This window comes from Ascaphus truei, chromosome 15 (genome assembly GCF_040206685.1).
Source record: "Ascaphus truei isolate aAscTru1 chromosome 15, aAscTru1.hap1, whole genome shotgun sequence".
Classification (NCBI taxonomy): Eukaryota; Metazoa; Chordata; class Amphibia; order Anura; family Ascaphidae; genus Ascaphus; species Ascaphus truei.
The window spans coordinates 34153682-34181660 of NC_134497.1; the positions used below are offsets into that span (position 1 = coordinate 34153682).

General features: G+C 39.4%; 1 protein-coding gene and 1 long non-coding RNA gene across 2 annotated transcripts in view; both read right to left on the minus strand.

Moving 5' to 3' along the window:
• LOC142466799 (uncharacterized) overlaps positions 1-27979 on the minus strand; it is a 303033-nt gene that overhangs the window by 156048 nt on the left and 119006 nt on the right. The window lies entirely within an intron of this gene.
• LOC142466792 (uncharacterized) lies at positions 658-27883 on the minus strand. The gene is made up of 3 exons (XM_075572210.1): positions 27578-27883; positions 24006-24194; positions 658-2999 (listed from the first exon to the last, which is right to left on the minus strand). Exon 3 carries the CDS (start codon positions 2890-2892, stop codon positions 1294-1296), a length of 1599 nt encoding a protein of 532 aa, XP_075428325.1. The 5' UTR covers positions 2893-2999; positions 24006-24194; positions 27578-27883; the 3' UTR covers positions 658-1293.

Below are 27979 nucleotides of genomic sequence, written 5' to 3' on the forward strand. Positions count from 1 at the left end.
AAACTGCAAGCAGGCAAGTTCCCCTGAGTGGAAGATGCTATGGAGTGAGCCCATAACCATTTAAATGTGGGAGGGGGTGAGCTTAAATTAAGTAGGAGGTTGCCAACCTCCAATCAGCCATGACTAGCTGGACAAGAATTGCAAAACATACTGGACACCTAACAAGCTTGGCCAAAAATGTCAAACTAAAAGACCATTTACTTATTAGATATTTATCCATATATATTTAGGCATTGTACCGTGTATGAGTCTCACTAGATGTGCTAAAAACTGAGCTTTGTCTGTGTTTTATGTTATGTCTCTGGTTTTAACACCTTTAAGACCCACCTTAAGACACACTTGCTTAAAGAAGCATATGAATAGCACTGTAGATATTCTGAACACATGATACATAAAGCTTGGCCCCCTGCAGACGCACTTAACAGAACTCCCTCCTACTGTCTCTGTATGTTCTACCTACCTACCAATTAGACTGTAAGCTCCTCGGGGCAGGAACTCCTATTCCGAAATGTTACTTTTATGTCTAAAGCACGTATTCCCATGATCTGTTATTTATTTTATCTGTTATTTATTTGATTACCACATGTATTACTACTGTGAAGCGCTATGTACATTAATGGCGCTATATAAATAAAGACATACAATACAATACAATACAATAGGAAACACACATTTTATTAGAACCAACAGCATGGAAATATAAAACATTAACAACATTTTTCTTTAAATAAAACAATAAGAATTATACAAATAACCTGCATTTAAAAAGTTATAACTTTTTTATCCTTTTAAAATGCTTGTTTTATGCACCATAAACTAAAGTCACTTTTCATTGTGATTTAGCGCAACACAGATAAACGTGTGCACTTATATGTGAGCGTCTTAGTCGCTGGTTATCACTAAAAATGCCTGGCTTTAGAGATAGGTATCTCCCCTGTGTGTGTCCAGGTTGGATAAAACACTAAATCCCTTCCCACATTCCCCACATACATATGGTGTCTCCCCTGTGTGTGTCCTCTTGTGTGTTTTCAGGCTGGATAAGCCACTAAATCTCTTCCCACATTCCCCACATACATGCGGTCTCTCCCCTGTGTGTGTCCTCTTGTGTGTGTTCAGGCTGGATAAATCACTAAATCCCTTCCCACATTCCCCACATGCATGCGGTCTCTCACCTGTGTGTGTCCTCTTGTGTGTTTTCAGGCTGGATAAATCACTAAATCCCTTCCCACATTCCCCATATACATGCGGTCTCTTCCTTGTGTGTGTCCTCGTGTGTTTAGGTGGGGTAACCGACTAAATCCCTTCCCACATTCTCCACATACATGCGGTCTCTCCCGTGTGTGTCCTCTTGTGTTTGTTCAAGCTGGATAACCGACTAAATCCCTTCCCACATTCCCCACAAACATGTGGTCTCTCCCCTGTGTGTGTCCTCTTGTGTGTATTCAGCCTGGATAAGTCACTAAATCCCTTCCCACATTCCCCACATCCATGCGGTCTCTCCCCTGTGTGTGTCCGCTTGTGTCTGATCAGACTGGATAAGTCACTAAATCCCTTCCCACATTCCCCACATCCATGCGGTCTCTCCCCTGTGTGTGTCCGCTTGTGTCTGATCAGACTGGATACGTCACTAAATCCCTTCCCACATTCCCCACATTCATGCGGTCTCTCCCCTGTGTGTGTCCTCTTGTGTTTGTTCAAGCTGGATAACTGACTAAATCCCGTCCCACATTCCCCACATACATGCGGTCTCTCCCCTGTGTGTGTCCTCTTGTGTGTGTTCAGGCTGGATGAGTCACTAAATCCCTTCCCACATTCCCCACATACATGCGGTCTCTCCCCTGTGTGTGTCCTCTTGTGTTTGTTCAAGCTGGATGAGTCACTAAATCCCTTCCCACATTCCCCACATACATGTGGTCTCTCCCCTGTGTGTGTCCTCTTGTGTGTGTTCAGGCTGGAAAAATCACTAAATCCCTTCCCACATTCCCCACATACATGCGGTCTCTCCCCTGTGTGTGTCCTCTTGTGTTTGTTCAAGCTGGATAACCGACTAAATCCCTTCCCACATTCTCCACATACATGCGGTCTCTCCCCTGTGTGTGTCCTCTTGTGTGTGTTCAGGCTGGATAAATCACTAAATCCCTTCCCACATTCCCCACATACATGTGGTCTCTCCCCTGTGTGTGTCCGCTTGTGTCTGATCAGACTGGATGAGTCACTAAATCCCTTCCCACATTCCCCACACACATGCGGTCTCTCCCCTGTGTGTGTCCTCTTGTGTGTGTTCAGGCTGGATAAGTCACTAAATCCCTTCCCACATTCCCCACATACATGTGGTCTCTCCCCTGTGTGTGTCCTCTTGTGTGTGTTCAGGCTGGAAAAATCACGAAATCCCTTCCCACATTCCCCACATACATGCGGTCTCTCCCCTGTGTGTGTACTCTTGTGTTTGTTCAAGCTGGATAACCGACTAAATCCCTTCCCACATTCCCCACATACATGCAGTCTCTCCCCTGTGTGTGTCCTCTTGTGTGTTTTCAGGCTGGATAAGTCACTAAATCCCTTCCCACATTCTCCACATACATGCGGTCTCTCCCCTGTGTGTGTCCTCTTGTGTGTTTTCAGGCTGGATAAGTCACTAAATCCCTTCCCACATTCTCCACATACATGCGGTCTCTCCCCGGTCTGTGTTCTCTTCTGTGGGTTCTGGTCTGATAACCAAGTCAGACTCTTCCCACTTTCTCCAAGATCTTTTCCTGTGGCAGCAGCAAATATATATATTTTGGAATGAGAAGCAGTTACATTGTTTATTAATAGCCTTGACTGGTTGAAAGATGCATTTTCTGTCATATTAATTGGAATGTTGCAAGATTGTTCTGTCCTCATCTTTTCCATATACACATTTGGGTGTTTGAACTTCAGATGTTTGATGAGGTAGTCCTGACTGTTAAAAGCAAACTTGCAGGGCTGACATAGGTGGATTATTTGAGCTTGTCTTTGTACTAGACAAGACAAAAAAATACATAATTAGAAAATTAAGTGAAATTAGGCATTAGTTATCCAAAAAAAGTATGTGTGTGCCAAGCACGTGCATTTTAAGTGAAACTTCTTTGTCCTTTGTCAAAGAAATTGTATTTGTGATGGTGATGTTTTTATTTAAAATCCAAACACAATTTCAGTGAGAAAATCCCAAGAAGTTTGACATAGAACACGCATGCTAGGCAACCCCCCGGCCCTCCCGTTTTAGCTATTTGCACGTCTACATTTAAATTAACTGTGATTTGTGTGTGTGAGGCTGTGTGTGTGTGTGTGTGAGGCTGTGTGTGTGTGAGGCTGTGTGTTTTTGTGTGTAGCATTGGGAGTGGGCCCAACCTTTGATGGTTTGGTGAGTGAGTTTGGTGTGGTACAGTCACCTGAGCATGGAAGTTGTGGTCGAGTTCTGTATTTCGTGTGGGCCAGGCATTGAATGGGGTCCTGGTGGCTGATTATGGAACTTGAGGACGACTATTAGGGTCGTGCACATGCGTGCGGTGCTGGGCGGGCCTGCACAAGCATGGTGCTGGCCGTGCCTGCGCCGGACACGCCTTTGCACGGCGCAGAGGATTGCGCATGTGCGGGTGTGGTGTGCGCATAGTAGTAGCATAACATCACTTCCGTCATGGAATTCTGTTACAACATAGGGAATTTTTCCTGTCAAAACTCTATAGGTGCCAGCAAAGAAGTTTCACTTCAAAAAGTCACTGTTACACAAACTGTCTTACAAAAGGCCATGCAGGAGAGGTAAGTTGTTATATCACATAAAAGTTCAGGATGAAAGTAAACTGTAGATGTACATTGTAAAAATGAAGGGTTTAGCACAACATGTGAAGCATTAGGGCCGGGAGAGTAGATGTAGTGGATTATACATTTAAAGTGGATCATAATATTTAACAGGAAATCTCACTAGCTGCAAAACACCAATAAAAGTGGCAGAAATCTTTTAAAATCCTTAGTCATTGAGGTAATGAAGGGGGTTATCAATTTATTTTAATTTGTTGATTTATTTATTACTGGGTTATCATTCATCAACAATGTGGATATTTGCTCCCCCATTGAGAGGGCCTAGTTATCCACAGTGATAATCAATGGTTTTATGTGTAAAATGTATTTTGAATGTTCTTTTTTGTTTTGTTTTAAACGTGTATATATTTTGTGTGATAATAATAGTGATATTGGGCATTAGTCGACAAGGGGAGGTAGGGGACGTGGGTGATGCCGGTACTTGCCCTGAGGAGGGAGGTTAGGCTTCCCGTGACGGAGTGGGGGATAGGGGTGGTGGTGAGAGGGGTTAACCACTTAATTACCTTACCGACTAGAATGGCAATGTTTACTGGCCACTAACGGGGTCAATAGGGTTAGGTATTGTTTTCTTTTAATAAAGTATTAACCCATTTGGTGCCTGTGGTATACCTTGCTAACCACAGGTATGGAACAGGTTAATGTTATTTTGATCATAGGTTTCTGTAATAATACACATTCCAAATTCCTGCGATAGCAATATTAACCCAATGCGGTATGTAACACATTATTAACGGTCGCGTTAATTACCATATCGTGAGATTGGTCCAAATATCGCACCCGTAAATTATTACCACAATATTGATATATACCACCTTCAAATTGTGGTTATAACAACCGTTAGTTTATTATTTCCCCGGGCAGGCCCACCAACAGGGGGGTCGCCGGGGTTGGCGTCCCGGGCTCGGTGAGTCAGGGGGCCCGGCCTCCCGAGACTCCTGCATGGCCGTCAGGGCCGCCAAGAGGGGGACAAAGGATACTGGCTACCGGTTGTGGCTGGGCCCGGCTCTGCACCAGATGAAGGCCTTCCTGTCCCAGCCTCTGACATCAGCGCGCAGGGCCCTCTGACGTCAGCGCGCCTAAGTTTCCGGTGCGCGCCGACTCGAAGCTCGGCATGGGACACAGGAAGGAGGCCTGCATCTGATGGCCTGTTGCAGCCGAGTTTCAAACAATCCAGGAGGAGCAAAATATAGGGAAATAAAAAACAGAAAACAGTGCAAATTTAAGTGCAGACGTTGAGACTATGATGAAATATTAATGACGATATCTTGGCTCTGCTGGTCTATCTACTTACAAGATGTAAGTGGTAATCATGCAGTTGGCAGATTGGGCTGCCACCCCAGGTAGTATCTGTGTATTTGTGGATATCCCTCCAGGCTTATCTCGTCAGGGTAACCATGGTGTACATAGGGAGGAAACAAAGCTACATAGCGCGATCTGTCTTTCCAAAAACTTTATAAAATGAATATGAACATATAAACATATAAAATGTGCACTTACAATGTGCTAGAATTAAAATAGCATTTATCACAATCACAGTGATTCTAGGGGGTTTAATCCGATCTCACCGCCTCCTCTCTGGCTCTGGATATCAGCCGTCTGCAGCCTGGAACGCTCAGCTCCGTTTCTCCTCCGGCGCGTGTGACGTCACTGCTCAGTGGAAGGTACAGCTACGGATCCCTCACTAGACCAAAACACCACTCTACGCGTTTCGCCCAGCTCAGCAAGCTGTCAATGGCTTCGTCAGGAGTGTGTGAGTTGTGGGGTTAATGAATGTCCTTTTATACCCTCTCTGTTCTAATTATACAATCAATACAGACAATTACCTCAGCGCTATGGTATCCAATCTTTACATGAGTATTCCAATTAGGATATCCATATTACACATAATACATGCTTTGATTCTTGATGAAACATCATTTTCATAGGAGTTAATCTTTATATAATGTTATCCATCTACAGGAAAATTGTATCTATTCAGCACTTAGAATATACACATGGAGTATCCAGTGCTGTTTGATAGTATTTTAATTTATAATTGGCAATTTGCATTTTTGTAAAAGGAAGTTTAGGCTGATTTCTTTTAAAAAGAGTTTCTTTGAGACTTGTGTTAGTCTCTAAGTCTACAATAGAAGCTGCATCACAAAAAAACGGGGGGGGGGGAGGGTTTATTTTAGTTCAGGAATGAATGCATAAAGTCAGCAATTGATACTGGGCAGTTTTAACTTATGTAATTGGATAATTCAAATTGCTGCTATTATCTTGCAGTCTGATTTATTGTGACCCAATTTATGTTCATGTCAGTATTATTTTCATTATTATTTCAACTAACTAAATTACTTAGAATCTGCTTCTGTGTAAATAATCCCAGACAACAATACAGATGATTCTGGGATAATTAAATTCATATCTGATGTTATATTTAATTGGTTTTAATGCTAGCTGACATTTTAGAGGGAAAACTCAAGTAGATATTACTTATAAAGTAATTAAGCTCTTAGTGCTTATTGTATAATTTTTAGTGTTTATAAGTGACTACAAATTTGGGTGGAAAATGACATTTCATTTACATTATACATATTTATGCAATCTATATATTTTTTGTATTTTTTACATTTTTTATATTTTTGAACATATGTTCTCAATACATGTTTTTAACACAAACGCAATATACAACAGGACATCTATGTTCTACTCTAAAGATCTATAATGATAGAGACTCATACACATTCCAAAACATTTTTATACATTATGTCATATCAAAATGGTATTATGCAATCTCTAGCTATCAGTGCTAATACACATAGTGTGATGTCACTATCTGAAAACACACGCAGATAGGATATATTGAGCCTAGAAGAGAGGAAAAAGTAGAGGCAAAAAATGGGGGGGGGGGGGGGGAAAGGAGATTACATTCAGTTAGATGGTCAGACTAAGAAGGGTGTCAGATCTAATTCTGCATTCAGGCCCTTTGGTGTCATGGTTTTTAAGCGGTGGATCCAAAACGCTTCCCTTCTTAGTAGTTCTAAACCTCTATCGCCTCCCCTCCAATGTGGCAGAACATGCTCTATAGCTTGATAATGCAAGCCTGTCGGTTCCCCAGCATGGAAGTCAGAAAAATGTTTTGGAATACTGTGATTCTGTAACTTCCTGTGAATCCCACTAACATGTTCCAATATTCTCGTCCGTACAGGCCTTATGGTCTTTCCAACATATTGTAACCTGCAGGAACATTCCAAGATATAAACCACATGGTCTGTCCTGCAGGTTATGAAGCTTGATATTTGGAAGCTTTCGCCTGTAACGTTTGATACGAACTGGTTTTGGTTAGGTGATTTGAACCGACAGGCTGTGCATGTCTTGCACCCATAAAACCCCTTTGTATGTAGCCAACTATTATCTGTACAGTTTTTTTTGTTTCTCAGAGCACTTGGTGCGAGTTGATCTTTGAGATTCTTGGCTTTTTTATATACTATACTAGGTTTATTAGGGATGACTGGGCCTAAGACAGGATCATTTTTTAATATATCCCAATGTTTAAATAGGATTTTTTTGATCACATTTGCCTCTCTATTGTAACCCGTAAGGAAGGCATATTCAAAGTTCCGGTTTTCCTTTTTTCTCTTATCTTTTACTTTCAATAGGTCAGATCTATTCATATTCCTAACTTTTTCCCTAGCGCCATTTAATAGTTCCTCATTATAATTCCTCTCTAGAAATTTGCTCTGGATCCTATCTGACTGTGTTTCGCACTCTTCTACATCGGTGCAATTCCTTTTAATGCGTATCAGCTGACTGATTGGGACGTTGTCCATCCAATTGGATAGATGGCAACTGTCTCTCCTGATGTAGTTGTTTTTTTCAGTGTCTTTGAAATGTGTTCTTGTCTTTAACATTTTATTGTCAACATAGATGTTTAAATCTAAATAGTTCACCGCCGTGTTGCTCCACTCATTGGTGAAAGAAAGATTGCATGTGTTTACATTCATATTGTTCAAAAATGTAATGAGTTTGTCTTCTCCCCCACTCCAAATAATAAAAATATCATCTATGTAACGGCGATAGGTGACAAGATCCGCGCCCAGCTCGGTATCACTCCAGATGTTGTCATTTTCCCACTCTGCTACAAATAGGTTCGCGTAGCTGGGCGCAAATCTCGTCCCCATCGCCGTTCCACATTTTTGCAAATAAAAAGTGTCTCCGAACCAAAAATAATTGTGCTCTAATATAAACTTAATGCTATCTACAATGAAATTAACTTGTGATTCTAATAAAGTGTCATCTCCCTGCAGGAACCCTTTCGTGGCAGCACATCCCTGATCATGCTGTATTACTGTATACAAGGATGCGACATCGCATGTCGCTAAGATAAAGTGATCTTCCCATGTCACATCCTTTAACACATTTAGCAGATCTGTTGTATCTCGCAGATACGATTTCTGTTGGGTCACAAACTTTTGCAAAAAGGTATCTATATACATTGAGAGGTTTGCGGTTAGCGAGCCAATCCCCGAGACAATTGGTCTGCCTGGGGGATTGACTACGCTCTTGTGTATTTTTGGCAGGAAGTAGAAGACGGGCATCCTGGCTTTTTCCTGATACAAGAATTTATACTCTTTTTCATCCAGGATGCCCGCCTCCCTTCCTCCATCCAACAGTATTTTAAGTTCCTCTGTATACTCCTTGATCGGATTGGAGGGTAGCTTACTGTAAGTATTAATATCCCCCAAAAGTCTTAGTGCTTCCTTCTCGTAGTCTAGTTTATCCATAAGGACGATACCACCTCCTTTGTCTGCCTGTTTGATAATGAGGTTTTCCCTTTCTATTAGTTGTTTTAAACCTTCTTTCTCAGTTTTAGTTAGATTTTCAGTTTTCCTTTTGTTTGATTGTGTAATGTCTTTTTTAATCAAATCATCAAAATCTTTGGTAATCATTTGGAAGAAAACCTCCAAATGATTACCTGAAGCGAAGTGGGGAAAAAAAGAGGATTTAGGCCTCAGTCCTGTATGGATAAATTGTCTCTCCTGTTCAACTACAGGGGGCACTGTTATATTCATTATGGGTTCGGTATGTTTACCTAAAAAATATCTTTTTACAGTCAGCTTCCTTAGATACCGATTGGCATCTATGAATAAGTCAAAATTGCTGTGCCCTTTCATAGGCGCAAAGGATAGACCCTTGGAGAGAATGCTTTTTTGTGGGTCAGTAAGAGTTACTCCACTTAGATTGAATACATTATTCATTTCTATTTCGTATTTCTTTTTTCTCTCCCTTTTTCGTCTGCCTCTCTTTCCTCTGACAGTCTTCCTCTTTTGTTGTTGCCGTTTATCCCTTTCTCTTGTCTCTGCTGACTCTTGTTCTTCCCTCCCCATAAAGTGGAAGGGCCCTCTCCTACATCTAAAAAAGAGGGGGAATCTGTATTTTCCCCGTTTTCCCGGCTATTAATTTTCTCCTCTCTTTCTCTGGAGTCTGTTGATTTAGTTCTTCTATTATTCTTAGCTAGCCTTTCTTCCTCTCTTTTTTCTTTTTTCTTTTGGTTTATAGGTGTGTAATTAGCCCTTCCTCTTTCTGAATCTCGCCTCGGTGATCGCTCTATCTTTCTGTTTGAATCATCTCTATGTTGATTATCATGCCTTTCCTTCCTGGAACTTTCTCCTGATGGTGGTCTCTCATGGTGTATGTTGTTATCTTTGTATGTGTTTCTATAGGGTTTCCTATATGGTCTATTTATAGTCCAATTCCTTTGTTCCCCCTTTCTGTAATCTTCCTCATCCCTATGCAGTTTCTTGGATTTATTATTATCTGTGTCCTTTTCAAGTGTATCGAGTTTCTTTTGTAATGATATATTTTTCTCTTTAAACTCTTTTGTATCTTCAAAAGGAGTTAATTTCTCTTTAATCTCATTTATTTCTTCATCTAGCTGTTTTAAATGTAAATTTTGTTGTTCTAAAATGAGATCTATTAAACCATAGGAACATTTATCCAGTAATTCATTCCAATTATGCAAAAATACTTCATCTTCCAAATCGAAAGATGGCTTTTTGCGAACTCTTAAGCCTCTAGGGATTATTCCACATTCTTTATACCTTTGTAAAAAAACCACATCTAACCATTTTTTTGTGTCTCTTATCATTAGTCTTTCTAATTTAATAAATTCATCAGAAATAGTTTTTTCAATATTTCCATCTTTAGTCTCTTCCTCTTCTTCTATTACTTTATTAAAATTAATCTTTCTCTGTAATCTCTTGGCAAACACATTGACACTTGGTTCCGATGTATCCATTATCACTTAAGTGTGCTGCCCACTCACCAAAAACAAACAGTATATCGTGAATAAGTGAATATAAGGCGCTAACAACTTAAATACATATAATAGTGATACGTGCAAGTGCAATAATAATTAATATTAGTGCTCTAATAATAAGAAACCCTGCTCAAACCCTCTGGTAGAACCTGTTTCCAGGGTTCCAAGTAGAAAGATGTGTTTCAAACAATCCAGGAGGAGCAAAATATAGGGAAATAAAAAACAGAAAACAGTGCAAATTTAAGTGCAGACGTTGAGACTATGATGAAATATTAATGACGATATCTTGGCTCTGCTGGTCTATCTACTTACAAGATGTAAGTGGTAATCATGCAGTTGGCAGATTGGGCTGCCACCCCAGGTAGTATCTGTGTATTTGTGGATATCCCTCCAGGCTTATCTCGTCAGGGTAACCATGGTGTACATAGGGAGGAAACAAAGCTACATAGCGCGATCTGTCTTTCCAAAAACTTTATAAAATGAATATGAACATATAAACATATAAAATGTGCACTTACAATGTGCTAGAATTAAAATAGCATTTATCACAATCACAGTGATTCTAGGGGGTTTAATCCGATCTCACCGCCTCCTCTCTGGCTCTGGATATCAGCCGTCTGCAGCCTGGAACGCTCAGCTCCGTTTCTCCTCCGGCGCGTGTGACGTCACTGCTCAGTGGAAGGTACAGCTACGGATCCCTCACTAGACCAAAACACCACTCTACGCGTTTCGCCCAGCTCAGCAAGCTGTCAATGGCTTCGTCAGGAGTGTGTGAGTTGTGGGGTTAATGAATGTCCTTTTATACCCTCTCTGTTCTAATTATACAATCAATACAGACAATTACCTCAGCGCTATGGTATCCAATCTTTACATGAGTATTCCAATTAGGATATCCATATTACACATAATACATGCTTTGATTCTTGATGAAACATCATTTTCATAGGAGTTGATCTTTATATAATGTTATCCATCTACAGGAAAATTGTATCTATTCAGCACTTAGAATATACACATGGAGTATCCAGTGCTGTTTGATAGTATTTTAATTTATAATTGGCAATTTGCATTTTTGTAAAAGGAAGTTTAGGCTGATTTCTTTTAAAAAGAGTTTCTTTGAGACTTGTGTTAGTCTCTAAGTCTACAATAGAAGCTGCATCACAAAAAAACGGGGGGGGGGGGGAGGGTTTATTTTAGTTCAGGAATGAATGCATAAAGTCAGCAATTGATACTGGGCAGTTTTAACTTATGTAATTGGATAATTCAAATTGCTGCTATTATCTTGCAGTCTGATTTATTGTGACCCAATTTATGTTCATGTCAGTATTATTTTCATTATTATTTCAACTAACTAAATTACTTAGAATCTGCTTCTGTGTAAATAATCCCAGACAACAATACAGATGATTCTGGGATAATTAAATTCATATCTGATGTTATATTTAATTGGTTTTAATGCTAGCTGACATTTTAGAGGGAAAACTCAAGTAGATATTACTTATAAAGTAATTAAGCTCTTAGTGCTTATTGTATAATTTTTAGTGTTTATAAGTGACTACAAATTTGGGTGGAAAATGACATTTCATTTACATTATACATATTTATGCAATCTATATATTTTTTGTATTTTTTACATTTTTTATATTTTTGAACATATGTTCTCAATACATGTTTTTAACACAAACGCAATATACAACAGGACATCTATGTTCTACTCTAAAGATCTATAATGATAGAGACTCATACACATTCCAAAACATTTTTATACATTATGTCATATCAAAATGGTATTATGCAATCTCTACAAAAGAGTTTAAAGAGAAAAATATATCATTACAAAAGAAACTCGATACACTTGAAAAGGACACAGATAATAATAAATCCAAGAAACTGCATAGGGATGAGGAAGATTACAGAAAGGGGGAACAAAGGAATTGGACTATAAATAGACCATATAGGAAACCCTATAGAAACACATACAAAGATAACAACATACACCATGAGAGACCACCATCAGGAGAAAGTTCCAGGAAGGAAAGGCATGATAATCAACATAGAGATGATTCAAACAGAAAGATAGAGCGATCACCGAGGCGAGATTCAGAAAGAGGAAGGGCTAATTACACACCTATAAACCAAAAGAAAAAAGAAAAAAGAGAGGAAGAAAGGCTAGCTAAGAATAATAGAAGAACTAAATCAACAGACTCCAGAGAAAGAGAGGAGAAAATTAATAGCCGGGAAAACGGGGAAAATACAGATTCCCCCTCTTTTTTAGATGTAGGAGAGGGCCCTTCCACTTTATGGGGAGGGAAGAACAAGAGTCAGCAGAGACAAGAGAAAGGGATAAACGGCAACAACAAAAGAGGAAGACTGTCAGAGGAAAGAGAGGCAGACGAAAAAGGGAGAGAAAAAAGAAATACGAAATAGAAATGAATAATGTATTCAATCTAAGTGGAGTAACTCTTACTGACCCACAAAAAAGCATTCTCTCCAAGGGTCTATCCTTTGCGCCTATGAAAGGGCACAGCAATTTTGACTTATTCATAGATGCCAATCGGTATCTAAGGAAGCTGACTGTAAAAAGATATTTTTTAGGTAAACATACCGAACCCATAATGAATATAACAGTGCCCCCTGTAGTTGAACAGGAGAGACAATTTATCCATACAGGACTGAGGCCTAAATCCTCTTTTTTTCCCCACTTCGCTTCAGGTAATCATTTGGAGGTTTTCTTCCAAATGATTACCAAAGATTTTGATGATTTGATTAAAAAAGACATTACACAATCAAACAAAAGGAAAACTGAAAATCTAACTAAAACTGAGAAAGAAGGTTTAAAACAACTAATAGAAAGGGAAAACCTCATTATCAAACAGGCAGACAAAGGAGGTGGTATCGTCCTTATGGATAAACTAGACTACGAGAAGGAAGCACTAAGACTTTTGGGGGATATTAATACTTACAGTAAGCTACCCTCCAATCCGATCAAGGAGTATACAGAGGAACTTAAAATACTGTTGGATGGAGGAAGGGAGGCGGGCATCCTGGATGAAAAAGAGTATAAATTCTTGTATCAGGAAAAAGCCAGGATGCCCGTCTTCTACTTCCTGCCAAAAATACACAAGAGCGTAGTCAATCCCCCAGGCAGACCAATTGTCTCGGGGATTGGCTCGCTAACCGCAAACCTCTCAATGTATATAGATACCTTTTTGCAAAAGTTTGTGACCCAACAGAAATCGTATCTGCGAGATACAACAGATCTGCTAAATGTGTTAAAGGATGTGACATGGGAAGATCACTTTATCTTAGCGACATGCGATGTCGCATCCTTGTATACAGTAATACAGCATGATCAGGGATGTGCTGCCACGAAAGGGTTCCTGCAGGGAGATGACACTTTATTAGAATCACAAGTTAATTTCATTGTAGATAGCATTAAGTTTATATTAGAGCACAATTATTTTTGGTTCGGAGACACTTTTTATTTGCAAAAATGTGGAACGGCGATGGGGACGAGATTTGCGCCCAGCTACGCGAACCTATTTGTAGCAGAGTGGGAAAATGACAACATCTGGAGTGATACCGAGCTGGGCGCGGATCTTGTCACCTATCGCCGTTACATAGATGATATTTTTATTATTTGGAGTGGGGGAGAAGACAAACTCATTACATTTTTGAACAATATGAATGTAAACACATGCAATCTTTCTTTCACCAATGAGTGGAGCAACACGGCGGTGAACTATTTAGATTTAAACATCTATGTTGAAAATAAAATGTTAAAGACAAGAACACATTTCAAAGACACTGAAAAAAACAACTACATCAGGAGAGACAGTTGCCATCTATCCAATTGGATGGACAACGTCCCAATCAGTCAGCTGATACGCATTAAAAGGAATTGCACCGATGTAGAAGAGTGCGAAACACAGTCAGATAGGATCCAGAGCAAATTTCTAGAGAGGAATTATAATGAGGAACTATTAAATGGCGCTAGGGAAAAAGTTAGGAATATGAATAGATCTGACCTATTGAAAGTAAAAGATAAGAGAAAAAAGGAAAACCGGAACTTTGAATATGCCTTCCTTACGGGTTACAATAGAGAGGCAAATGTGATCAAAAAAATCCTATTTAAACATTGGGATATATTAAAAAATGATCCTGTCTTAGGCCCAGTCAACCCTAATAAACCTAGTATAGTATATAAAAAAGCCAAGAATCTCAAAGATCAACTCGCACCAAGTGCTCTGAGAAACAAAAAAAACTGTACAGATAATAGTTGGCTACATACAAAGGGGTTTTATGGGTGCAAGACATGCACAGCCTGTCGGTTCAAATCACCTAACCAAAACCAGTTCGTATCAAACGTTACAGGCGAAAGCTTCCAAATATCAAGCTTCATAACCTGCAGGACAGACCATGTGGTTTATATCTTGGAATGTTCCTGCAGGTTACAATATGTTGGAAAGACCATAAGGCCTGTACGGACGAGAATATTGGAACATGTTAGTGGGATTCACAGGAAGTTACAGAATCACAGTATTCCAAAACATTTTTCTGACTTCCATGCTGGGGAACCGACAGGCTTGCATTATCAAGCTATAGAGCATGTTCTGCCACATTGGAGGGGAGGCGATAGAGGTTTAGAACTACTAAGAAGGGAAGCGTTTTGGATCCACCGCTTAAAAACCATGACACCAAAGGGCCTGAATGCAGAATTAGATCTGACACCCTTCTTAGTCTGACCATCTAACTGAATGTAATCTCCTTTCCCCCCCCCCCCCCCCATTTTTTGCCTCTACTTTTTCCTCTCTTCTAGGCTCAATATATCCTATCTGCGTGTGTTTTCAGATAGTGACATCACACTATGTGTATTAGCACTGATAGCTAGAGATTGCATAATACCATTTTGATATGACATAATGTATAAAAATGTTTTGGAATGTGTATGAGTCTCTATCATTATAGATCTTTAGAGTAGAACATAGATGTCCTGTTGTATATTGCGTTTGTGTTAAAAACATGTATTGAGAACATATGTTCAAAAATATAAAAAATGTAAAAAATACAAAAAATATATAGATTGCATAAATATGTATAATGTAAATGAAATGTCATTTTCCACCCAAATTTGTAGTCACTTATAAACACTAAAAATTATACAATAAGCACTAAGAGCTTAATTACTTTATAAGTAATATCTACTTGAGTTTTCCCTCTAAAATGTCAGCTAGCATTAAAACCAATTAAATATAACATCAGATATGAATTTAATTATCCCAGAATCATCTGTATTGTTGTCTGGGATTATTTACACAGAAGCAGATTCTAAGTAATTTAGTTAGTTGAAATAATAATGAAAATAATACTGACATGAACATAAATTGGGTCACAATAAATCAGACTGCAAGATAATAGCAGCAATTTGAATTATCCAATTACATAAGTTAAAACTGCCCAGTATCAATTGCTGACTTTATGCATTCATTCCTGAACTAAAATAAACCCTCCCCCCCCCCCCCCGTTTTTTTGTGATGCAGCTTCTATTGTAGACTTAGAGACTAACACAAGTCTCAAAGAAACTCTTTTTAAAAGAAATCAGCCTAAACTTCCTTTTACAAAAATGCAAATTGCCAATTATAAATTAAAATACTATCAAACAGCACTGGATACTCCATGTGTATATTCTAAGTGCTGAATAGATACAATTTTCCTGTAGATGGATAACATTATATAAAGATCAACTCCTATGAAAATGATGTTTCATCAAGAATCAAAGCATGTATTATGTGTAATATGGATATCCTAATTGGAATACTCATGTAAAGATTGGATACCATAGCGCTGAGGTAATTGTCTGTATTGATTGTATAATTAGAACAGAGAGGGTATAAAAGGACATTCATTAACCCCACAACTCACACACTCCTGACGAAGCCATTGACAGCTTGCTGAGCTGGGCGAAACGCGTAGAGTGGTGTTTTGGTCTAGTGAGGGATCCGTAGCTGTACCTTCCACTGAGCAGTGACGTCACACGCGCCGGAGGAGAAACGGAGCTGAGCGTTCCAGGCTGCAGACGGCTGATATCCAGAGCCAGAGAGGAGGCGGTGAGATCGGATTAAACCCCCTAGAATCACTGTGATTGTGATAAATGCTATTTTAATTCTAGCACATTGTAAGTGCACATTTTATATGTTTATATGTTCATATTCATTTTATAAAGTTTTTGGAAAGACAGATCGCGCTATGTAGCTTTGTTTCCTCCCTATGTACACCATGGTTACCCTGACGAGATAAGCCTGGAGGGATATCCACAAATACACAGATACTACCTGGGGTGGCAGCCCAATCTGCCAACTGCATGATTACCACTTACATCTTGTAAGTAGATAGACCAGCAGAGCCAAGATATCGTCATTAATATTTCATCATAGTCTCAACGTCTGCACTTAAATTTGCACTGTTTTCTGTTTTTTATTTCCCTATATTTTGCTCCTCCTGGATTGTTTGAAACACATCTTTCTACTTGGAACCCTGGAAACAGGTTCTACCAGAGGGTTTGAGCAGGGTTTCTTATTATTAGAGCACTAATATTAATTATTATTGCACTTGCACGTATCACTATTATATGTATTTAAGTTGTTAGCGCCTTATATTCACTTATTCACGATATACTGTTTGTTTTTGGTGAGTGGGCAGCACACTTAAGTGATAATGGATACATCGGAACCAAGTGTCAATGTGTTTGCCAAGAGATTACAGAGAAAGATTAATTTTAATAAAGTAATAGAAGAAGAGGAAGAGACTAAAGATGGAAATATTGAAAAAACTATTTCTGATGAATTTATTAAATTAGAAAGACTAATGATAAGAGACACAAAAAAATGGTTAGATGTGTTTTTTTTACAAAGGTATAAAGAATGTGGAATAATCCCTAGAGGCTTAAGAGTTCGCAAAAAGCCATCTTTCGATTTGGAAGATGAAGTATTTTTGCATAATTGGAATGAATTACTGGATAAATGTTCCTATGGTTTAATAGATCTCATTTTAGAACAACAAAATTTACATTTAAAACAGCTAGATGAAGAAATAAATGAGATTAAAGAGAAATTAACTCCTTTTGAAGATACAAAAGAGTTTAAAGAGAAAAATATATCATTACAAAAGAAACTCGATACACTTGAAAAGGACACAGATAATAATAAATCCAAGAAACTGCATAGGGATGAGGAAGATTACAGAAAGGGGGAACAAAGGAATTGGACTATAAATAGACCATATAGGAAACCCTATAGAAACACATACAAAGATAACAACATACACCATGAGAGACCACCATCAGGAGAAAGTTCCAGGAAGGAAAGGCATGATAATCAACATAGAGATGATTCAAACAGAAAGATAGAGCGATCACCGAGGCGAGATTCAGAAAGAGGAAGGGCTAATTACACACCTATAAACCAAAAGAAAAAAGAAAAAAGAGAGGAAGAAAGGCTAGCTAAGAATAATAGAAGAACTAAATCAACAGACTCCAGAGAAAGAGAGGAGAAAATTAATAGCCGGGAAAACGGGGAAAATACAGATTCCCCCTCTTTTTTAGATGTAGGAGAGGGCCCTTCCACTTTATGGGGAGGGAAGAACAAGAGTCAGCAGAGACAAGAGAAAGGGATAAACGGCAACAACAAAAGAGGAAGACTGTCAGAGGAAAGAGAGGCAGACGAAAAAGGGAGAGAAAAAAGAAATACGAAATAGAAATGAATAATGTATTCAATCTAAGTGGAGTAACTCTTACTGACCCACAAAAAAGCATTCTCTCCAAGGGTCTATCCTTTGCGCCTATGAAAGGGCACAGCAATTTTGACTTATTCATAGATGCCAATCGGTATCTAAGGAAGCTGACTGTAAAAAGATATTTTTTAGGTAAACATACCGAACCCATAATGAATATAACAGTGCCCCCTGTAGTTGAACAGGAGAGACAATTTATCCATACAGGACTGAGGCCTAAATCCTCTTTTTTTCCCCACTTCGCTTCAGGTAATCATTTGGAGGTTTTCTTCCAAATGATTACCAAAGATTTTGATGATTTGATTAAAAAAGACATTACACAATCAAACAAAAGGAAAACTGAAAATCTAACTAAAACTGAGAAAGAAGGTTTAAAACAACTAATAGAAAGGGAAAACCTCATTATCAAACAGGCAGACAAAGGAGGTGGTATCGTCCTTATGGATAAACTAGACTACGAGAAGGAAGCACTAAGACTTTTGGGGGATATTAATACTTACAGTAAGCTACCCTCCAATCCGATCAAGGAGTATACAGAGGAACTTAAAATACTGTTGGATGGAGGAAGGGAGGCGGGCATCCTGGATGAAAAAGAGTATAAATTCTTGTATCAGGAAAAAGCCAGGATGCCCGTCTTCTACTTCCTGCCAAAAATACACAAGAGCGTAGTCAATCCCCCAGGCAGACCAATTGTCTCGGGGATTGGCTCGCTAACCGCAAACCTCTCAATGTATATAGATACCTTTTTGCAAAAGTTTGTGACCCAACAGAAATCGTATCTGCGAGATACAACAGATCTGCTAAATGTGTTAAAGGATGTGACATGGGAAGATCACTTTATCTTAGCGACATGCGATGTCGCATCCTTGTATACAGTAATACAGCATGATCAGGGATGTGCTGCCACGAAAGGGTTCCTGCAGGGAGATGACACTTTATTAGAATCACAAGTTAATTTCATTGTAGATAGCATTAAGTTTATATTAGAGCACAATTATTTTTGGTTCGGAGACACTTTTTATTTGCAAAAATGTGGAACGGCGATGGGGACGAGATTTGCGCCCAGCTACGCGAACCTATTTGTAGCAGAGTGGGAAAATGACAACATCTGGAGTGATACCGAGCTGGGCGCGGATCTTGTCACCTATCGCCGTTACATAGATGATATTTTTATTATTTGGAGTGGGGGAGAAGACAAACTCATTACATTTTTGAACAATATGAATGTAAACACATGCAATCTTTCTTTCACCAATGAGTGGAGCAACACGGCGGTGAACTATTTAGATTTAAACATCTATGTTGAAAATAAAATGTTAAAGACAAGAACACATTTCAAAGACACTGAAAAAAACAACTACATCAGGAGAGACAGTTGCCATCTATCCAATTGGATGGACAACGTCCCAATCAGTCAGCTGATACGCATTAAAAGGAATTGCACCGATGTAGAAGAGTGCGAAACACAGTCAGATAGGATCCAGAGCAAATTTCTAGAGAGGAATTATAATGAGGAACTATTAAATGGCGCTAGGGAAAAAGTTAGGAATATGAATAGATCTGACCTATTGAAAGTAAAAGATAAGAGAAAAAAGGAAAACCGGAACTTTGAATATGCCTTCCTTACGGGTTACAATAGAGAGGCAAATGTGATCAAAAAAATCCTATTTAAACATTGGGATATATTAAAAAATGATCCTGTCTTAGGCCCAGTCATCCCTAATAAACCTAGTATAGTATATAAAAAAGCCAAGAATCTCAAAGATCAACTCGCACCAAGTGCTCTGAGAAACAAAAAAAACTGTACAGATAATAGTTGGCTACATACAAAGGGGTTTTATGGGTGCAAGACATGCACAGCCTGTCGGTTCAAATCACCTAACCAAAACCAGTTCGTATCAAACGTTACAGGCGAAAGCTTCCAAATATCAAGCTTCATAACCTGCAGGACAGACCATGTGGTTTATATCTTGGAATGTTCCTGCAGGTTACAATATGTTGGAAAGACCATAAGGCCTGTACGGACGAGAATATTGGAACATGTTAGTGGGATTCACAGGAAGTTACAGAATCACAGTATTCCAAAACATTTTTCTGACTTCCATGCTGGGGAACCGACAGGCTTGCATTATCAAGCTATAGAGCATGTTCTGCCACATTGGAGGGGAGGCGATAGAGGTTTAGAACTACTAAGAAGGGAAGCGTTTTGGATCCACCGCTTAAAAACCATGACACCAAAGGGCCTGAATGCAGAATTAGATCTGACACCCTTCTTAGTCTGACCATCTAACTGAATGTAATCTCCTTTCCCCCCCCCCCCCATTTTTTGCCTCTACTTTTTCCTCTCTTCTAGGCTCAATATATCCTATCTGCGTGTGTTTTCAGATAGTGACATCACACTATGTGTATTAGCACTGATAGCTAGAGATTGCATAATACCATTTTGATATGACATAATGTATAAAAATGTTTTGGAATGTGTATGAGTCTCTATCATTATAGATCTTTAGAGTAGAACATAGATGTCCTGTTGTATATTGCGTTTGTGTTAAAAACATGTATTGAGAACATATGTTCAAAAATATAAAAAATGTAAAAAATACAAAAAATATATAGATTGCATAAATATGTATAATGTAAATGAAATGTCATTTTCCACCCAAATTTGTAGTCACTTATAAACACTAAAAATTATACAATAAGCACTAAGAGCTTAATTACTTTATAAGTAATATCTACTTGAGTTTTCCCTCTAAAATGTCAGCTAGCATTAAAACCAATTAAATATAACATCAGATATGAATTTAATTATCCCAGAATCATCTGTATTGTTGTCTGGGATTATTTACACAGAAGCAGATTCTAAGTAATTTAGTTAGTTGAAATAATAATGAAAATAATACTGACATGAACATAAATTGGGTCACAATAAATCAGACTGCAAGATAATAGCAGCAATTTGAATTATCCAATTACATAAGTTAAAACTGCCCAGTATCAATTGCTGACTTTATGCATTCATTCCTGAACTAAAATAAACCCTCCCCCCCCCCCGTTTTTTTGTGATGCAGCTTCTATTGTAGACTTAGAGACTAACACAAGTCTCAAAGAAACTCTTTTTAAAAGAAATCAGCCTAAACTTCCTTTTACAAAAATGCAAATTGCCAATTATAAATTAAAATACTATCAAACAGCACTGGATACTCCATGTGTATATTCTAAGTGCTGAATAGATACAATTTTCCTGTAGATGGATAACATTATATAAAGATTAACTCCTATGAAAATGATGTTTCATCAAGAATCAAAGCATGTATTATGTGTAATATGGATATCCTAATTGGAATACTCATGTAAAGATTGGATACCATAGCGCTGAGGTAATTGTCTGTATTGATTGTATAATTAGAACAGAGAGGGTATAAAAGGACATTCATTAACCCCACAACTCACACACTCCTGACGAAGCCATTGACAGCTTGCTGAGCTGGGCGAAACGCGTAGAGTGGTGTTTTGGTCTAGTGAGGGATCCGTAGCTGTACCTTCCACTGAGCAGTGACGTCACACGCGCCGGAGGAGAAACGGAGCTGAGCGTTCCAGGCTGCAGACGGCTGATATCCAGAGCCAGAGAGGAGGCGGTGAGATCGGATTAAACCCCCTAGAATCACTGTGATTGTGATAAATGCTATTTTAATTCTAGCACATTGTAAGTGCACATTTTATATGTTTATATGTTCATATTCATTTTATAAAGTTTTTGGAAAGACAGATCGCGCTATGTAGCTTTGTTTCCTCCCTATGTACACCATGGTTACCCTGACGAGATAAGCCTGGAGGGATATCCACAAATACACAGATACTACCTGGGGTGGCAGCCCAATCTGCCAACTGCATGATTACCACTTACATCTTGTAAGTAGATAGACCAGCAGAGCCAAGATATCGTCATTAATATTTCATCATAGTCTCAACGTCTGCACTTAAATTTGCACAGTTTTCTGTTTTTTATTTCCCTATATTTTGCTCCCCCTGGATTGTTTGAAACACATCTTTCTACTTGGAACCCTGGAAACAGGTTCTACCAGAGGGTTTGAGCAGGGTTTCTTATTATTAGAGCACTAATATTAATTATTATTGCACTTGCACGTATCACTATTATATGTATTTAAGTTGTTAGCGCCTTATATTCACTTATTCACGATATACTGTTGCAGCCGAGCCCTGACTCTCTGCCGGTCCCCGCAGCCACTGCCGGTCCCGACCATCCACAAGGAATTAAATTAACACACACACATTCCCAGTTCATATTCATATAATTTTATTTTTTTATGTCAAAAGAAGTGCTACTGAGCGTGGCAAATGTATACAACAAAAGACAGTGGTGTCCAATGCTACATCCAATTGACAAAACATATATGGTAATAAGTATAAAGTTTAAATACTTCAATAATAATAATATTTTCTTGGTTATTTAGTTAAACCCTTAGACAAAAGCGTCATAACCCTGCATACCAACGTCAATGTATAACCAAATTTGCAGGTCCTAACACTAAACTATGAGGGCAAACAACCACAATGAGTCCTGTCCATTCAGCAAAATGCTAGAACCTCCCAAGTTAAAAAGGTGGGGAGGGGTGAGCTCTGGGAGGAGGGGCCACTTACCTCCAAACAACTGTTGCCAGTTAGGAATTAAATTAACACACACATTCACAGTTAGCTCAAACATCCCCAAGGTATGTCTACTATTTTTGTATATGTATTTGGGCGGGTGGGGGTATTTTTATGTGTATTGGGGGGAGTGGAGGTCTTTTTTATATGTATTGGGGGGAAGTGGGTGTTGGTTTAGCTCATCTTGCCTATGTATATAATGCACAAACACAGATAATAATAACGCTCAATTCCAAATAAATAACAATTATAGAATAAGCACCAGGGGCATAGGGAAAATCAGACGGAGTACAGACAAGACAGTGAACGAGGTCACATGAGTCCCTTGTTAGCACGCACTCATGGTGCAATAATAATAATAAATGGGGGGATATAGTGATCCTCAGAGAAGCCTAGCTTGCGCCAATCACACACAAATAATGGGGTTATATGGCAATGGGACGTCTAAGCTGTTAAAAGTAAAAATAATAAATGTTTTATTGCAATATTTATACGCCGAAACAAGTGATAGTATGTATAAGTGGTTTAAAAATAGGATTAAAATAAATCCCCAAACTGGGAGGTGCTAGGGTGAGAAATGGTAGTGGGGATGGTAGTGGCAGTATAAAGTATATATACGTAATAAACGCTAATGCCACACACAAGTTGTACCCTCTTGTGTAACTACCATGTGGATAAGGTACATAGATGATATCTTGCTGATATGGAGTGGTACGGAAAGTCTTTTGATAGAATTCATTGATGTACTTAATGCTAATGACTTTAATCTGAGATTGACTTATGTATCTGGTCCGCATAGCATTGATTTTCTGGACCTTCCGATTATCAAGAACAATGAAGGTTTCTTTAAACACATTTGTACACGATTAGATTAGATTATGTAATCACTATTTAGAATTTATCACTATTTAAGTACATTATATTTATTTATTTTTCACTTTATAGAGCGGCGCCTTAATCACATTTTTTTGTACAATATACACAGGAAAGACAGGGCTAACGCCAACCTCGAGTAGGTGATAAAATATTTGCGGTATTTCTGCCGTTCATCCCGTTCCAATAAATATTAGAACTTGATGTATGGCAGATTTTACTTGAAAATTTGATATTATGCTTGTTTTGTATCCGATCTGATGCTTTTAACGGGTCCGATAAAAAGTGCTTTATTTTTGCGCTGCAACGCTGATTCATTGCACGATAATAGTAAGGCACCTTTTTTATGGGCGGTGATATGGCATTTTTGGTTACTGCACCTTGATGTATCCGGCCCTTAGACTCAAGTCAGGTTTCGTGATATTAAGTGCTAGTTGACCTGTTATGGTGTATGCAGATCTATCAATATTTGCAATTTAACATTAGTAATAAGACAATAGAGAGGTAAAAACCATGTAACACAAATATTCCTGGTTACCTTGTGCTGGCGCGTTACTTTTCCACAGCGTGCCCTCTTGATACCAAGCTGTTTCCCATATTCATCTCCATATCAAACCAGGAGCTGTGTGTGTGGGGGGAGGTCTGTGCAGGTTCTGTAGTAGATTTCCTGTGGTACTGCAACGCCACAAGGTTCTGTTCTTCCTCGTTTCTCGCACAATTTACAAACCTAAAATTGGGACAGTTAGTGAGGTCTCAAAGTAATGTCTATTTTATAAAAGAAGAGCTGAAAAAAAAAAAATAATAATGTGACTTGTATTTTCTTTCTTCTCTACAGCTTTGAGGTGAACAGAAGTTAATGGAGAGCAATGTAAATAGTCCAGAGGTGCGCAAACTTTCTGTTTCGGCCCCCCCGTCAGCTCTCTCCCATGCTCGCGGCCCCTTCCCTTAACGGCTCGGAGCTTTGCAGCTCCCAATAACGTCATGTTACACCGCATTGGCATGGCAAAGCGTTGCCATTTGACGCATTGCCGAAGAGGCAGTTCATGGCCACGCCACCTCCTCCCCCCCCCATCATTCCACATAGACCACAGATCGCAGATTTGATCTGTGCACGCACCACTGGGGCTGTAGCCTAAGGGCTGTTATATACAGGATGCGGCCGTGTGTTCCTATGCGAACGCACGTGCCGCATGCTTTTCCTGTATATAGTGCCGGGAGCTGCAGGTAATGTGTGTGTGTGTGTGTGTATGTATGTATGTGTGAGTATATGTGTGTGCATGGGTTGTGTGAGTGTGAATGTAAGTCCTAGATAGATTTTTTTAATGAAAAAAAAAAACTTTAATAAATATTTTTTTTTTAACTTCTGCAAACACACACGCACGGCCTTTCTATAGAAAGGCTGACTAACGTCAGCCAACTACAAATCCTTGCACGCGCACAGCGCAGCAAGCGCCCGGCACTATATAATGTGCCTAAGGCAACATACGGCCAGCAATGGTGCTGAACAAGGCTGTGAGGAGAAGACAGGAGAGAGGTGCAAAGAGCTGCTGTGATCACATGCTCATTGCCATTTACTTGAGAGGCTGTAAGGCCTGGGACATGCGGTGCTTTCCCTGGCATTACACAGCACGCCGTCCGTGGGCGTGCGCCAAATTTCAAACTACCGTCAGACACACGCTTCCCCAAGCGTGCGGACGCGTGCGCGAGCCCCTTCTAAAGCCGCTCTCATTGCGGCTGCAGGGGCTCAGTCCCGAGCAGCAGCACCCATGTCCGAGGCCTTACAGTGCAATTGAGGCTATTGCACTTTAGTGAATCTAGTGTTTGGTAAACAGAGGAGGCAAAGTGGATAAGTAAAAATAACCATCTGTACCTGGGAGTCAAATAAAGGTTGTGAGAGGAAGGGGGATACAGAACACAAATAGCAATAGAAACACAGTAAGAGAAACCATGTGAGATGGGTAACTCTTCTCTTGAGGGGATATAGGGGAAATAATTTGACAAGCTGTTTGGGGGATAAAATAAATGAAGATTTCTGTAACTTCAGTAGTTTCGGGGGGTTTTGCAAGGATTTGGAAAGACAATAAGTGATGGTAATGGTCATAGAGTAATAGTCTGGAGAATATAGATTTGCCCTTAGCTGCCTAGTAAACTATGTAAAGTAGTGTAGGTGACAGCAACCAAAGTTATCCCTAATGTCAACAGCTGCCTCTGGTTAAATAAGGCTTTGAAAAAAATAGCCCTGCGTTCCTAAGACGGGGAAAGACTTGTGTGGGGTGAGAGAAAAAGGAGTTCTTAGGATAGCTAGCAAGGAGAAAATCCTGATTGTACAAACTCTTATGGGTTTGTAATCTCAGGATTTATTTAAACTGAAGCATAGTAGGAAAATGGTATTTAAAGGGGCAGTCCCTCCTAGGAAGAACGTGAACCAACAACAGTGGCATATTTAATAGGTTAAATGCAGCGAATTGTCAAGTTAAAAAACCCGTTTACCAAACAAAAAAACATAACACTTCCATAGAAAACAATGTAATTATAATGCCCTCATTAGTCAAACACATAAATGTTTCTGGTGAAATACACAAAAGGATTTATTTCACAACACACAAATAAGTAAAAGTTATTTTAACCCTTTGAGTGACGGAGGAGTTACGTGATCGCTCCCTCACTGATGACAGAACAGACAGGGAGACCCCCTCCCTTCTATCTCACGTAGTGATAGATCCGTCCTGCCCTGCACAGGAGCACAGAATGACATCTCCCCTAGGAAAACCAGCAGGATTACTATGATGAAGCCATTACATCATGGGGCCAGACGCGGTGACTTAGCAGCTACATCAAAAGGGCACCCAAAGGGTTAAATGGTGATTTCATCCTTTTCAAGGAAGTCATGTACTCCAAGAGATTTCATGTTTTCCGCCGCTAGGTTGGATTTAAAGCAGCAGTTCAAGCTGCCTTTAAAAAATAAATACAAAATATGTTCCCCTTCGATATACGCATCAATGCAATGCAAACACTGACAAGTGATTAGCTAAATCGACGATCGATTAGTTCTCCTGTGATCAATCGGTGAAGATTTGGCTCGAGGGTTCGCTAAATCACTGCGTAATGCAGTCAGTGGAACATACTTTTATATTCATATGCGTTCCACTGACGTGTGCTCGCTCCCGAGCCCTGGTCCTGTCCCATGGGGCTTCTCCAGTAGCAGAATCTCCATGTCGAAGAAAGTATTGTGACTTGAACTAAACTGGTTCCTGGGGTAAGGTCAGCCCCTCCTATTAATCCAGATATATGTGGGAGGATATACCAGAGACACAGGTTTAAATCTCTGTCACTCTGGCCCATGACTGCTATGGATTCTACTATTCTGTTTATCCCACTTAAGTCTACTAAATTATTATTAATAAGCTACTAGATAACACTTATGATCTAGCCTATGTGCCTCAGTGTCTTTACGATCTATAATAGGAGTTATGTCTTTTAATCTATATATCCCTAATGGTTTGTAGTTTGTCTTGTTATCTTATGCCCAGATAAATGTGTGTAATAATGCTGCTTTTGACTGTAAGCTCATAACATTGAACCATCTTTTAACTTGCTCCTTTTCAGCTTTAACCCCTTCGTTTTGGCAGAAAAATCATCTAAGAAAGAAAATATCAGCATGGCAGCTCCCAGCTCTTCAGACTAATTTATAGTTATTAAATATCCTTTGTGGCACCAATATAGTGCACACATGTTGCTTCAATTTACTGTCACTTAAGTGTAACTTATGCAATGTGACTTCTCCACAGTTCAGTAAGTGTGCTGAGCTGTCCCTGTGTGACTATTTTGTTATTGGTTTTCCTGGTTGCTTAGCGACATGACGTCTTCATCGTCGTATGACGCTGCGATGATATCAGACATCAAACAGAGTACTGAGGCTGCAGTGGCTGCCCGGCTGTAAACACAGGTGCTGGGTATGAGGGGATTGTGTAACCCCTAGGGGTATATATACTTGTTAGTGTCACTATTGCAGTAAGGTGTATGGTCTGAGGAGAGGACGTGTCTGTCCTGAAACGCCACGTGTTTGCATATACCTGCTCTGATGCTTTGAATACAAAGTAAGTTACTTACAGAAAAGGCTCCTGTGTGCTTCCTGCACCACTTTATTTCTTCATCTTCTCTTTCCCGGAAGTGGAGACACTGACTACATCCAGGTCACAGCTCTGTGTCCTACTGCGCATGCTCACACTAAGGGGATCATGGGAGTTGTAGTTTTTAGACTTCAGAACGGATCACGTGTCACATACTGTGCAGATTAAGACAGTAACATTTCCCAGGCACTGTGCTAGGGAAAGATAGTTTATGCTGCATGTAGATGTGTATACTCCTCTTGTTCCTTAATATATTCCAGTAAAGCTGCTTCAGTTCCTCCCTTTTGGCCAATGTTGATATGAAGGAGGTAACCTGGATATGACATAACCTGATTGGCTGAGGAGGTCATGTGACCTCAGTATGCCTCAAAGTCAGTGGCCG

What these genes read in the sequence shown, in the direction of transcription:
- LOC142466792 (XM_075572210.1), bottom strand. Translation starts at nt 2,892, where the DNA reads ATGGAAAAGATGAGGACAGAACAATCTTGCAACATTCCAATTAATATG.